This window comes from Triturus cristatus, chromosome 2_1 (assembly GCF_964204655.1).
Source record: "Triturus cristatus chromosome 2_1, aTriCri1.1, whole genome shotgun sequence".
Lineage (NCBI taxonomy): Eukaryota > Metazoa > Chordata > Amphibia > Caudata > Salamandridae > Triturus > Triturus cristatus.
The window spans coordinates 1,158,398,754-1,158,412,685 of record NC_140581.1 but is presented as its reverse complement, the minus strand read 5'-3'; the positions used below and the strand labels follow the sequence as shown (position 1 = coordinate 1,158,412,685).

General features: G+C 48.8%; 1 protein-coding gene across 1 annotated transcript in view; it reads right to left on the bottom strand.

Annotated features, from left to right (window-relative positions):
- NCBP1 (nuclear cap binding protein subunit 1) overlaps nucleotides 1–13,932 on the bottom strand; it is a 614,484-nt gene that overhangs the window by 246,870 nt on the left and 353,682 nt on the right. Inside the window, exon 17 of the mRNA XM_085636602.1 lies at nucleotides 12,554–12,656. Within this exon, the coding sequence (XP_085492728.1) occupies nucleotides 12,554–12,656 (103 nt within the window). The remainder of the gene's footprint in view (nucleotides 1–12,553; nucleotides 12,657–13,932) is intronic.

Below are 13,932 nucleotides of genomic sequence, written 5' to 3'. Positions count from 1 at the left end.
CACGCCTACGAGAGGTGGACTTCAGTGGACGCTTGTGGCTCCGCTTACCTTTTTTAGGGCGCCGGTCGCGGGAGCGGCCTCCGGAACGAGCTTCCTCTGGAGAAGGAGAGCGGCGACGAGAAGAAGCTGGGCCGGACAGCAGTGCGGCCAACAACTTCATATGGCGTTCCCGTAGGGACTTTGGCTTCATCTGTTGACAGTCGCCGCATTGTTTGGAATCATGGTGCACACCAAGGCACCACATGCAAATAAGGTGCGGGTCAGTGCAAGACATCTGACGCGCACAGGCCTCACAGGTTTTGAACCCGGAGGGCATTGCACTCTGTTACCGTACGACACCAACGGTGCAGAGAAGGCCCAAAACAAGGCCAGAAACTGCTGGTTTCCAGGGTTCACGTTGTGACGCGGAAAAGAAGAAAACTGTTGTCGGTGGGGCGGGGTGTATATGGCTCCGCTGACGTCACATCCATGGACGACGTCAGGGCGGAGCCGTACGGCGCCGCCCCCCCCGGTGCGCAGAGGTGCTGCTGCGCAAGATTTTCCGGACCAGTCTGACGCCTGGGGATATTCTAAGTTAAGGAATCTGCAGCTAGAAGTCTCTATCAGATATAAAGAAGAAGGCCAATGTTGTTCCTGTAAAACATAAGTTCAGGGGTGTTCCATTCAGTGTGCACAGTGATTTAGAGAAGGAACTGGAGGGTCTGCAGACTAAAGGAATACTTGAGTCTGTAGAGTCCTCTTTATGGCTTTCTCCTTTGGTTGTAGAAAAAAGAAGGGTGATTTGAAGGTTTGTGCTGATCTCATATCCCTGAACACAGATATGGGTTGATTCTCATCCCCTTCCGAAGATTGGTGAAATGTTGTCGACTATCTCTGGTGCCAAGTTTTTCACAAAGCTAGATTTAGCGTCTGCCTATCACTAGGTATTCTTGGCAGAAGATCCGCGTCATCACACGGCCTTTATTTCACCTCTAGGGACATTACAGTAGTACTGCTGCATGCCTTTTGGTTTGGCGTCAGCAGCTTCAGTGTTTCAGAGACTGATGTCTGAGTTGCTGAAAGGAATTTCCAACGTCACGGTTTTTCAGGATGACGTATTAATTCATGCAAGTTTTCGCTCGGAGCATGATCTCATATTGAAGCAAGTACTTACCGCTTTTCACAAAGCTGGCGTGGTTCTTAAAAGGGAGAAATGCCAACTTGTTAAAACCTCTGTTGGATTTCTTGGCCATGTTTTTTCTGAGAAGAGTGTGCTTCCAAAGCCAGGATTAGTTGAAGCCATTCTTGATTCTCCTCCACCTGTGGATAAAGCTGGTGTGAAATCATTTTTAGGTCTGTGTGAATTTTATTCACGCTTTATACCCGATTTTGCATCCAGGAGTTAGGGCTTTTTCTGTGTTGTTGAAAGACAGGTCAGAATTTGTGTGGAGTAATGAGTGTTCTGTCGCTTTTTCAGACATTAAAAAACAACTTACCAGTGTGGATGCTCTAAAACCTTTTGATTACAATCTTGAATGTTGTTTTACTGTCGATGCTAGTAAGTTTGGTGATGGTGCTGTGCATACACAGAAGGACGTTCACACCGAATACACCACTGGCTATGGATCTAGAGTCTTATGAGATGCTGAAGTACACTACTCTGTGATAGAGAAACAACTTTTGGCTTGTTGGTGGGCCATAAAAAAGTTCAAGTGTTATCTTTGGGAAAGAAGTTTTGTCTTGCAAACAGATCACAAACCTTTAGTTTTCATTCGTAATGGTACCTATTGCAAGAGTAGCACTCCCAGGATTGCAAGATTTGCTGCAAGACTACTACAGTTCAATTTTAAAGTTGTTCATATTTCTGGAGGGAGAAACGTGAGGGCTGATTATTTGTCCAGAAATCCCATTGTTGAGAAGGATGAGATGGTTGGTGAGAGCGATGAGGACTGTTGCTGCATTAGACATCGAGAATTGCTGTCAGTTCACTGAAGAGGCGTGGAGAGAATTTGGAACATGTGGTTTTAAAAAAAGTAATGGATAAGGTCAAGTCTGAATGGCCTAGAGAAAAATCTTTAGAGTTAAAAAAAAATTGCAAAATGTCTGAGGGGTTAACCATAGAAGATGGCCTTTTTTTTTAGATGTGACAAATTCGGTTCATGAGCTGAGGCGCAGTACTTTATCCAAAGCGCATGAAGGCCACTTAGGTTCTTCTTTGACCAAACAGAGGGTGCGCAAGTCATTCTGGTGGCCACAAATGGATGGAGAAATTGAAGACTTAGTCAAAAGTTGTTGTGTGTGTTCCACTTCCGATAAATCTTTCAAAACTTCTAATCCACCGTTGATACCCATTGATTTTCCTTTGGGGCCTTGAAAAAAAGCTAGGAATTGATTTATTGGGGCCATTTAATATTCTTTCACATAATTCTTCTTTTGCTTTGGTCCTCATGGACTACTATTCGAAATGATCATTTGTGAAATTTGTTGAAGAGCCGTATTCCAAGGCTGTGATTCTATTTCTAAAAGATGTTTTTATGAGTGAGGGGGTACCTGAAGAGATCTCCGACAATGGTGTGCAATTTGTGGTGAGATTGAGAAACTTTTACATGAAAGTTCTATTCGTCATCTCAAGAGTTCTCTTTACAACCCACAAACAAATGGCCTCATGGAACGTTTCAATAGAGTGCTTGGTGAATGTGTAAGGTCGTCATTTGCCAATAAGTGTGATGTGCATAATGCTGTCAAATCAATGTTGTGTTTTTATAGAACCACTCCGCATTCCACAACTGGTTTCTCTCCGTTTGAGGCTCTTAAAGGAAGGAAACCTGCTTTGCAGTTTAGGCCAGCTTGTAGGAGTAGGTTTTTAAAAACAGATTTATCAAATCATTGTCATAATGAACAGCTTCAACACAATGTGGAATGTGGCCAGCAGAAACAGAAATTGTATTATGATGCAAGTAAGAATGTCAAAGTCTGCCCTTATAGGGTAGGTGATCTTATACAGACTAAAACTCCAAGTTTCGAGAAGAAAGGCGAGCCCAAATTTTCTGACCCTTTGGTGATTGACAAAGTGTGCGGTACCACTGGAAGGGTCCAAGGTCGAAATTGGTGGAATACTGCTAGAATTGTTAAAATGCCTAAACGTGATGATTTTGTTTCTCAGTCTTTTCAGTGTGGTTTTGAGAAATCTGCCAATTCTCGTGTGAGTTTGATACAACCCCTGATGATTACAAACATGTCTCGTGGTTTGTCCTGGTAATGTGGAAGGTGTTTTGACTTCTGTTGAACCTTTATGGAGGAGCCTTAGAACTCGGAATATTCCTTGCAGGTACCGTTAGTCTATTTATTCATTGATCATTCTGTTTCTCTTAATTGTTTCACTGGCTTGGCAGGTGTCACAGAAGCGGACAAACTCCTTAGCTTTCGGAGACATCTGGGGCTAGTAAAAGTGGCTTACTAGCCTTTCCCAGGTTTTGCTTTGGCCCAGATGTCCAGCTAGGGGGATGTCATGATCTAAAGTTAGCAGGAAATCCCTGTACTTCTGAGGCACTACCACTCTCCTAGTGGCTCCAGGGTTGAGGTCTCTGACCTCAGTGTACAGTAGTCCCTCGTCCCAATAAACTCTGTGGGTACCACTGACATCTCCCCTTTCCTGGATAGCAGCTTGCTGCCTCAGGCTTTCAAGAGTTGGACAGGGGTGCTGCCCAAGGCACAGCTATTCCCCAGAGGGCCCCCTGGGCCAAGAGTTCAACCTGGTAAGGGTCAAGCTTCATGGGCTCAGTTCCCTCTGGGGTGTCCAAGCTTGAGGGCACCCAAGGCCCTGCCAGTGCATGGGCACCTGGGCAACAAAATAGCCCTGGGGGTGGCGAACCCACAGGGACCCCCTCAGCCTCGGACTCCACACCTTTCACCAACTGATCAACAGCCAGAGATGGCACCGGCGTCAAGACGGTGTTGAACCGTCGTCGAGGACCTCCACAAGGGCCTCGTCCGTCCGGCGTCGACACCACCCCAGGTGGGGTGGTAACCTGCAGAGAGTGACGGAGTAGACCCGGAGGCGAAAGCGGGGCTGCAGCAGCAGTCGATGCAGGGAGCCGCACAGGGCTGTGCGAAGACACAGGGGCCGTCTACGCAACCTCCACCGAGGTAGGAACCTGTGGAGAGGGGCGGAGTAGACGGAGTCAAGAGCGGCGCAGAAGCCGCATCCGGCGTCGACGCAAGGAGCCGGGCGAACACCCGGAAGGCCCGGGCGTAAGGTAGGGAGGCCCCTCCAGCCCATGCCCAGACGTCCCAGCGACTCCGGAAGCAGAGTCAGGGTGCTCGACTGGTGCCGAGGAGAAAGCGCGCCGGCGAAACTCTGATCAGAGCCCCTACCCCCTCTATGGGACCCCAAGGCACGCCAGGGAGAGGGGGTGAACCATAGATAGACTGAAGGGCCTGAGAATAGGCCTCCATCTGGGCCGGCACCTGAGGGGCCGTGTCCGGTGAAGACCGGGAACAGCAGGCCCAGTCGTCGCGTGAGGTCGGTGACCTCCGCAACTTCTTTTTCATGTGCTGACCTGCGAGAGGAGAAAGACGTTCGCGGGAACGGCTACGCGACCTGTCCTGACCCGACCCTCCAGCACGAGAAGGAGACTGGCAGCGTGAGGACGCCGAACGGGACATCCGGGCGGCCAATAACTTCATGCGACTGTCCCGCAAAGACTTCGGCTTTAGCCGGCGGCAAGCGTCGCACTCAGTCGTGGTGCTCGCCCAAGCACCACATACACATCGCGTGTGGATCCGTCGCTGACATCTGCCGTGAACAGGACGCACACGTTTTGAAGCCCGAAGGCATCAACATGCTGTTCCCGGATGACGAATGTGTCCAGAAGGCCTGAATGAGGTATAGTGTTTATAGAGTCCAGGTAACCCCATTGGCAGAGGTTAGATTTCAAAACTCCACACTTCAACATTTTTGGGAAGAAAAACAGTGCATTGAAATGAATAGGCTTCTTCAGTAAATTGCAGGTAAGTTACTTTGTACGTTACTTTTTTCTCTCAGTGCTGGATGCCTGGATTCAGCACTGGGACATTTCCTGTAAACAGGTGAGTAAATAAGTTTTGGTTATTTGTGCGATTTTTAAAGAATATTTTTAGATTTCAAAACTCCACACTTGTCAATGCTATCCTATGGAGGAAAAACAGGTTATCGGTTCACAGGTAAGTAAACCTCTGTGGGAGTTAAGGTTCTGGGGTTAGACTCAGGGGTCCCCCAGGGTCAGTGCTGCACTTTTGTTTCACCCTCAGCGGCACTAGGGCGGCCGGGTGCAGAGTGTTGAGGCCTAATGTTATCCTATGAAGGATAGGGAGCCTCCGGTTGGTGGCTGCTAGCAAGCAGGCCACACGGCTGTGGGAGCAAAGCTCCGAGGGTTTAGGTCAGGGCAAATAGGTAACCAAATTAGCACCAAAGGTGCACCCTCAGCGGCACAAGGACGGCCGGGTGCAGGGTGCTGTTTTGAGGTCGGGTGCCCTTTTTCAATGGAGAACCTCCGGTTTGCAAAAGCACTGCAGGCAGGGAGACAATGGACTTCTGGGTGCGACCACCACTTCGAGAGGTAAGTTGGGAAGTTAAGGGTTGGTTAGGCACTGTTGGTTTGGGCACACCAGGCCGTGGGGCATCGGGTGCAGGGGTGCCTTTTGGGGTCGGATCTTCTTACCAGCTCCGGGTCACGGTCAGGCGTCTGCTTGAGGCAGGTCAGGGGTCGCCGGATCTCGGGTCAGGATCGCCGGGGGAACCTCCTCGTTGTGTTTTTCCACTCTAGCTCGGACCAGGTTCGGCGGGTGCAGAGTGGGCTGGATTTGTGGTATCCGGCCGGAGCCAGAAACTGCAGTTTGAACAAATCCGGTGTTCACGGGAGAAGCAGTCTTGGAAGTGAAGGCAGGCAGGTCCTCTGGGGTTTTCGAGGTTGCTGGCTGCCGGACACACCGGGATTTCGCAGGAGCAGGTTCGAGGGGAGACAGTCCGGTAGGGCTGGGCGAAGTCAGTGGGTGTCGCTCTCTTGTTAGCTGGCTACACGGCTGTTTGGTCAAACTTCTTTTCTTCTTGTTGCCAGGCTGGATCTGAGGAAGCAAGGTTCAGGGTGCCCCTAAATACTAGATTTAGGGGCGTTACAGGTAGGTAAGGCAAGGGTCCAATGGATCCCTTCCCTGGGGTGGGTACACCCCCTATCGTGCCACCCTCCAGTGGGAGGGGAGCAGGAGCCTGTCCCAGGTTGGCTAGGTCCCTCCATCCTCAAGATGGCGGGGACTCAGTTGTGCTTCACCTTGCCTCCCCCACCTGAGGGGTGGAGTTGGCAGAGGTGGGCACACCTCTTTCCCTCACTTGTTTCTAGATCTAGAGTCTTATGAGATGCTGAAGTACACTACTCTGTGATAGAGAAACAACTTTTGGCTTGTTGGTGGGCCATAAAAAAGTTCAAGTGTTATCTTTGGGAAAGAAGTTTTGTCTTGCAAACAGATCACAAACCTTTAGTTTTCATTCGTAATGGTACCTATTGCAAGAGTAGCACTCCCAGGATTGCAAGATTTGCTGCAAGACTACTACAGTTCAATTTTAAAGTTGTTCATATTTCTGGAGGGAGAAACGTGAGGGCTGATTATTTGTCCAGAAATCCCATTGTTGAGAAGGATGAGATGGTTGGTGAGAGCGATGAGGACTGTTGCTGCATTAGACATCGAGAATTGCTGTCAGTTCACTGAAGAGGCGTGGAGAGAATTTGGAACATGTGGTTTTAAAAAAAGTAATGGATAAGGTCAAGTCTGAATGGCCTAGAGAAAAATCTTTAGAGTTAAAAAAAAATTGCAAAATGTCTGAGGGGTTAACCATAGAAGATGGCCTTTTTTTTTAGATGTGACAAATTCGGTTCATGAGCTGAGGCGCAGTACTTTATCCAAAGCGCATGAAGGCCACTTAGGTTCTTCTTTGACCAAACAGAGGGTGCGCAAGTCATTCTGGTGGCCACAAATGGATGGAGAAATTGAAGACTTAGTCAAAAGTTGTTGTGTGTGTTCCACTTCCGATAAATCTTTCAAAACTTCTAATCCACCGTTGATACCCATTGATTTTCCTTTGGGGCCTTGAAAAAAAGCTAGGAATTGATTTATTGGGGCCATTTAATATTCTTTCACATAATTCTTCTTTTGCTTTGGTCCTCATGGACTACTATTCGAAATGATCATTTGTGAAATTTGTTGAAGAGCCGTATTCCAAGGCTGTGATTCTATTTCTAAAAGATGTTTTTATGAGTGAGGGGGTACCTGAAGAGATCTCCGACAATGGTGTGCAATTTGTGGTGAGATTGAGAAACTTTTACATGAAAGTTCTATTCGTCATCTCAAGAGTTCTCTTTACAACCCACAAACAAATGGCCTCATGGAACGTTTCAATAGAGTGCTTGGTGAATGTGTAAGGTCGTCATTTGCCAATAAGTGTGATGTGCATAATGCTGTCAAATCAATGTTGTGTTTTTATAGAACCACTCCGCATTCCACAACTGGTTTCTCTCCGTTTGAGGCTCTTAAAGGAAGGAAACCTGCTTTGCAGTTTAGGCCAGCTTGTAGGAGTAGGTTTTTAAAAACAGATTTATCAAATCATTGTCATAATGAACAGCTTCAACACAATGTGGAATGTGGCCAGCAGAAACAGAAATTGTATTATGATGCAAGTAAGAATGTCAAAGTCTGCCCTTATAGGGTAGGTGATCTTATACAGACTAAAACTCCAAGTTTCGAGAAGAAAGGCGAGCCCAAATTTTCTGACCCTTTGGTGATTGACAAAGTGTGCGGTACCACTGGAAGGGTCCAAGGTCGAAATTGGTGGAATACTGCTAGAATTGTTAAAATGCCTAAACGTGATGATTTTGTTTCTCAGTCTTTTCAGTGTGGTTTTGAGAAATCTGCCAATTCTCGTGTGAGTTTGATACAACCCCTGATGATTACAAACATGTCTCGTGGTTTGTCCTGGTAATGTGGAAGGTGTTTTGACTTCTGTTGAACCTTTATGGAGGAGCCTTAGAACTCGGAATATTCCTTGCAGGTACCGTTAGTCTATTTATTCATTGATCATTCTGTTTCTCTTAATTGTTTCACTGGCTTGGCAGGTGTCACAGAAGCGGACAAACTCCTTAGCTTTCGGAGACATCTGGGGCTAGTAAAAGTGGCTTACTAGCCTTTCCCAGGTTTTGCTTTGGCCCAGATGTCCAGCTAGGGGGATGTCATGATCTAAAGTTAGCAGGAAATCCCTGTACTTCTGAGGCACTACCACTCTCCTAGTGGCTCCAGGGTTGAGGTCTCTGACCTCAGTGTACAGTAGTCCCTCGTCCCAATAAACTCTGTGGGTACCACTGACATCTCCCCTTTCCTGGATAGCAGCTTGCTGCCTCAGGCTTTCAAGAGTTGGACAGGGGTGCTGCCCAAGGCACAGCTATTCCCCAGAGGGCCCCCTGGGCCAAGAGTTCAACCTGGTAAGGGTCAAGCTTCATGGGCTCAGTTCCCTCTGGGGTGTCCAAGCTTGAGGGCACCCAAGGCCCTGCCAGTGCATGGGCACCTGGGCAACAAAATAGCCCTGGGGGTGGCGAACCCACAGGGACCCCCTCAGCCTCGGACTCCACACCTTTCACCAACTGATCAACAGCCAGAGATGGCACCGGCGTCAAGACGGTGTTGAACCGTCGTCGAGGACCTCCACAAGGGCCTCGTCCGTCCGGCGTCGACACCACCCCAGGTGGGGTGGTAACCTGCAGAGAGTGACGGAGTAGACCCGGAGGCGAAAGCGGGGCTGCAGCAGCAGTCGATGCAGGGAGCCGCACAGGGCTGTGCGAAGACACAGGGGCCGTCTACGCAACCTCCACCGAGGTAGGAACCTGTGGAGAGGGGCGGAGTAGACGGAGTCAAGAGCGGCGCAGAAGCCGCATCCGGCGTCGACGCAAGGAGCCGGGCGAACACCCGGAAGGCCCGGGCGTAAGGTAGGGAGGCCCCTCCAGCCCATGCCCAGACGTCCCAGCGACTCCGGAAGCAGAGTCAGGGTGCTCGACTGGTGCCGAGGAGAAAGCGCGCCGGCGAAACTCTGATCAGAGCCCCTACCCCCTCTATGGGACCCCAAGGCACGCCAGGGAGAGGGGGTGAACCATAGATAGACTGAAGGGCCTGAGAATAGGCCTCCATCTGGGCCGGCACCTGAGGGGCCGTGTCCGGTGAAGACCGGGAACAGCAGGCCCAGTCGTCGCGTGAGGTCGGTGACCTCCGCAACTTCTTTTTCATGTGCTGACCTGCGAGAGGAGAAAGACGTTCGCGGGAACGGCTACGCGACCTGTCCTGACCCGACCCTCCAGCACGAGAAGGAGACTGGCAGCGTGAGGACGCCGAACGGGACATCCGGGCGGCCAATAACTTCATGCGACTGTCCCGCAAAGACTTCGGCTTTAGCCGGCGGCAAGCGTCGCACTCAGTCGTGGTGCTCGCCCAAGCACCACATACACATCGCGTGTGGATCCGTCGCTGACATCTGCCGTGAACAGGACGCACACGTTTTGAAGCCCGAAGGCATCAACATGCTGTTCCCGGATGACGAATGTGTCCAGAAGGCCTGAATGAGGTATAGTGTTTATAGAGTCCAGGTAACCCCATTGGCAGAGGTTAGATTTCAAAACTCCACACTTCAACATTTTTGGGAAGAAAAACAGTGCATTGAAATGAATAGGCTTCTTCAGTAAATTGCAGGTAAGTTACTTTGTACGTTACTTTTTTCTCTCAGTGCTGGATGCCTGGATTCAGCACTGGGACATTTCCTGTAAACAGGTGAGTAAATAAGTTTTGGTTATTTGTGCGATTTTTAAAGAATATTTTTAGATTTCAAAACTCCACACTTGTCAATGCTATCCTATGGAGGAAAAACAGGTTATCGGTTCACAGGTAAGTAAACCTCTGTGGGAGTTAAGGTTCTGGGGTTAGACTCAGGGGTCCCCCAGGGTCAGTGCTGCACTTTTGTTTCACCCTCAGCGGCACTAGGGCGGCCGGGTGCAGAGTGTTGAGGCCTAATGTTATCCTATGAAGGATAGGGAGCCTCCGGTTGGTGGCTGCTAGCAAGCAGGCCACACGGCTGTGGGAGCAAAGCTCCGAGGGTTTAGGTCAGGGCAAATAGGTAACCAAATTAGCACCAAAGGTGCACCCTCAGCGGCACAAGGACGGCCGGGTGCAGGGTGCTGTTTTGAGGTCGGGTGCCCTTTTTCAATGGAGAACCTCCGGTTTGCAAAAGCACTGCAGGCAGGGAGACAATGGACTTCTGGGTGCGACCACCACTTCGAGAGGTAAGTTGGGAAGTTAAGGGTTGGTTAGGCACTGTTGGTTTGGGCACACCAGGCCGTGGGGCATCGGGTGCAGGGGTGCCTTTTGGGGTCGGATCTTCTTACCAGCTCCGGGTCACGGTCAGGCGTCTGCTTGAGGCAGGTCAGGGGTCGCCGGATCTCGGGTCAGGATCGCCGGGGGAACCTCCTCGTTGTGTTTTTCCACTCTAGCTCGGACCAGGTTCGGCGGGTGCAGAGTGGGCTGGATTTGTGGTATCCGGCCGGAGCCAGAAACTGCAGTTTGAACAAATCCGGTGTTCACGGGAGAAGCAGTCTTGGAAGTGAAGGCAGGCAGGTCCTCTGGGGTTTTCGAGGTTGCTGGCTGCCGGACACACCGGGATTTCGCAGGAGCAGGTTCGAGGGGAGACAGTCCGGTAGGGCTGGGCGAAGTCAGTGGGTGTCGCTCTCTTGTTAGCTGGCTACACGGCTGTTTGGTCAAACTTCTTTTCTTCTTGTTGCCAGGCTGGATCTGAGGAAGCAAGGTTCAGGGTGCCCCTAAATACTAGATTTAGGGGCGTTACAGGTAGGTAAGGCAAGGGTCCAATGGATCCCTTCCCTGGGGTGGGTACACCCCCTATCGTGCCACCCTCCAGTGGGAGGGGAGCAGGAGCCTGTCCCAGGTTGGCTAGGTCCCTCCATCCTCAAGATGGCGGGGACTCAGTTGTGCTTCACCTTGCCTCCCCCACCTGAGGGGTGGAGTTGGCAGAGGTGGGCACACCTCTTTCCCTCACTTGTTTTTTCCGCCGGTTCTCCCTTCCGAGGTGGGGGGTAGAACCAGTAGGGACCAGTTGCTGAAAGCAGCAAATGGTCTGAGGAGACTCACAAAGGCGGCATATGCCTTTGAAGCTTCCCCTTTGTGAACCCTGGCCATCCTGGGGGGAGGAGGCTTGGCGCCTTGTCCCAGGATGTGCTTTGTTTCAGGCCCCCGAGAGCAGCAGGCTCTCGACCCAGGGGTCCAGAAACATGTCTGTTTGTGACAGCCTAAGCAGCCACTCAGTCAGGTGACTAGAAGGTGGTCAAGTTTCAGGGGGCATCTCTACGATGCCGTCTGTTGTACATTTACATTAAATCCCACACTGGCATGAGTGTGGGTTTAATGTGCTGAGAAGTTTGATACCAAACTTCCCAGTCTTCATTGTAGCCATTATGGTGTTGTGGAGTTCGTAATAACAAACACCCAGCACCATATACTCTTAATGGCAGCCCTGCACTTACAATGCCGAGGAATGGACTTGGGCACAGTAGGGGTATAGGGCTCATGCACCTGTACCCTCACCACTGGCATAGGGCACCCAGCTAGAGGGGTGACTGATGTATGCCAGGGCCGTGGTTTGTGGGCATGGCACACAGGGATGTGTGCAATGTTGACTCTTCACTTTGTTCTGCACCAAGACACGCAGACTGCAAAGGCAGTGTGTGAGTGTCAGGGTACAGGACCTCTAAGGGTGGCACAATAAGTGCTGCAGCCCTTAGAGGCCTTCTCTGGTCATGATGCCCTGGGTAACTGTGGTACCATTTACCAGGGGCTGATATGTGGCCAGAGATGCCAATTGGGTTTAGGCTTCAATGCAGTTTAGGGAAGGAACATAGGCCTTGGGTACCTGATTAGAGGAGCCCAGGACACACTCAGTCAAAGAACATCAGCAACTCAGCAAAACGTGGGGGCATACCATGCAAGAAAGGGGACACTTTCTCACACCTGGCCATTGCTGGGGGCTGCCTTGGGTTATCATTCTGCATTGTACTTAATTGTTTTGCTTTTTTCATGATAAAAATGCCAATAAATATAGTTTAAAACCAAAAATAAAGAAAGATCAGCTCAGGATCCCTCACAACTGTTTCCTTCAAGGCACTAGGTTTTTTAAAAAGATTTTTGCAGTAAAAAGTAAAAAGTCGCATAATTATGGAAGCTATATAGTTTGTAACTTGTATCAAGGTGAGCAATGCATGGGTGAGCAGGGAAAACCTAAACAGCTTCTAGAATCAGCCAGCCAGTCCTTATTGCACAAGGAATAAAGCACACCAGATCTGTAATCTTGGGACTAAGCAAATACTGCTGATTTTCAAACAAAGTGCTCATGTGTAATTCTGAGAAATACAAAAAGCAAACATGGATAAAATTGAAGGATTAGTATTTGGCACGCAGAGAAATATACGTTGAGATTTTAAAGAGAGGAAAACAATACACTTACTTTGCTAATGCACTGAACGAGTGGCTAAAGGACTTTGCTGCCAATTGGAGAAGCGTCTGCACAAAAACATCTATTTTCAAGGGGTTGAAGCTAACCCCTTCATCTGAAATTCATTTTAAAAGAGAAATAAAATTAACACAGAGGCAACTGAACTTAAAATGTAGAAATTATTTTGCCATTAACAATTACATAATGTGGCTTATTACATTTAATAAAACGTACTACTATCAAACATGAATGAATATAATGAACTGTATACATCATGTTTGACGAGATGGTAAATGTAGGATATTGCCTGCAAATCTAAATGGGAGGCAAATATTTTGTGGTGATTCACCTCCTGGACCGACTTTGGTTCCCCACTTAGTTTTATATTCTAGACATTTTAGGCTGACCGATTTAGCAAGGTTATATTTTATATTTTTTTTGCACAATATTATTCTGAGAATACGCAGCACATGCTGCTTGGTTTTTTTGAAGCCTTTAAATTCGTTTTAATCAGTACATTCAGTAGAAGGCTAGAACACATAAGTTAACATGCTGCGTGTGTTGTCCGCTCGGCAACAGCTTCTAACATCTAGACAGATCATTACATCAGAGCTGTATCTCAGAGTGGTTTATTATATGAATTGTGTCCGATCCTCTTGGAGGTTTAGCATGCAGCCCTGTGAATACTGAGTTTCAATTCTGCAGAGAGGGATTGCCAATCTACTTTAGGCCCATCACCTGGCCAAGTTGTCCAGGTATGGGGGTCCGGGCTAGTCCAAGATATCATGCAGAGGGTACACCCACTATGATCTCAGAGTAAAGGTAGCAATAGCTAGAACTACAGATATAGCACCAATACTGCCATTATTCGAATGTTCATTCTTTTCACCATGTTCATAATGCTGGATACTTTGAAATGCTTTATCTGCCTAATAATTGCAGCACATTCCCTCTATGCAAGATTACAATAGTTTCAAAAAATGCATTGAAAACTCTTCGTATCTTTCTAGTGTTTTACCATGGGCAGGCATAAGTAAACAACGAAAGGGGTAAGATCTCTTTCTACGATTTCCTAGGGGATCAGAGTGTCACTTTTGAGGTTGTCGAAATCATATGATACGCTGGTTGGTTTAGGGGTTCAGGTGAGGCACTGTACACTAGTCAGGAATTGGGACGACAGTCTCCGATGGAATAGACTCAATATCTGCATTCTGAAGTTCTGACGTCCTAATACGCAGTCCTACATTTTCTTGTGGAAACCGTCTAACAACTTGTAGCCTCGAACGCTGGGACAGATCTATTCCCTTGGCTTTCAGTCTCATCGCATTCCTTTTCCATCTGCTTTTCGGTCGTTGTCCATGACTCCAAGAACCTCTAAGTTGCTACAGGGA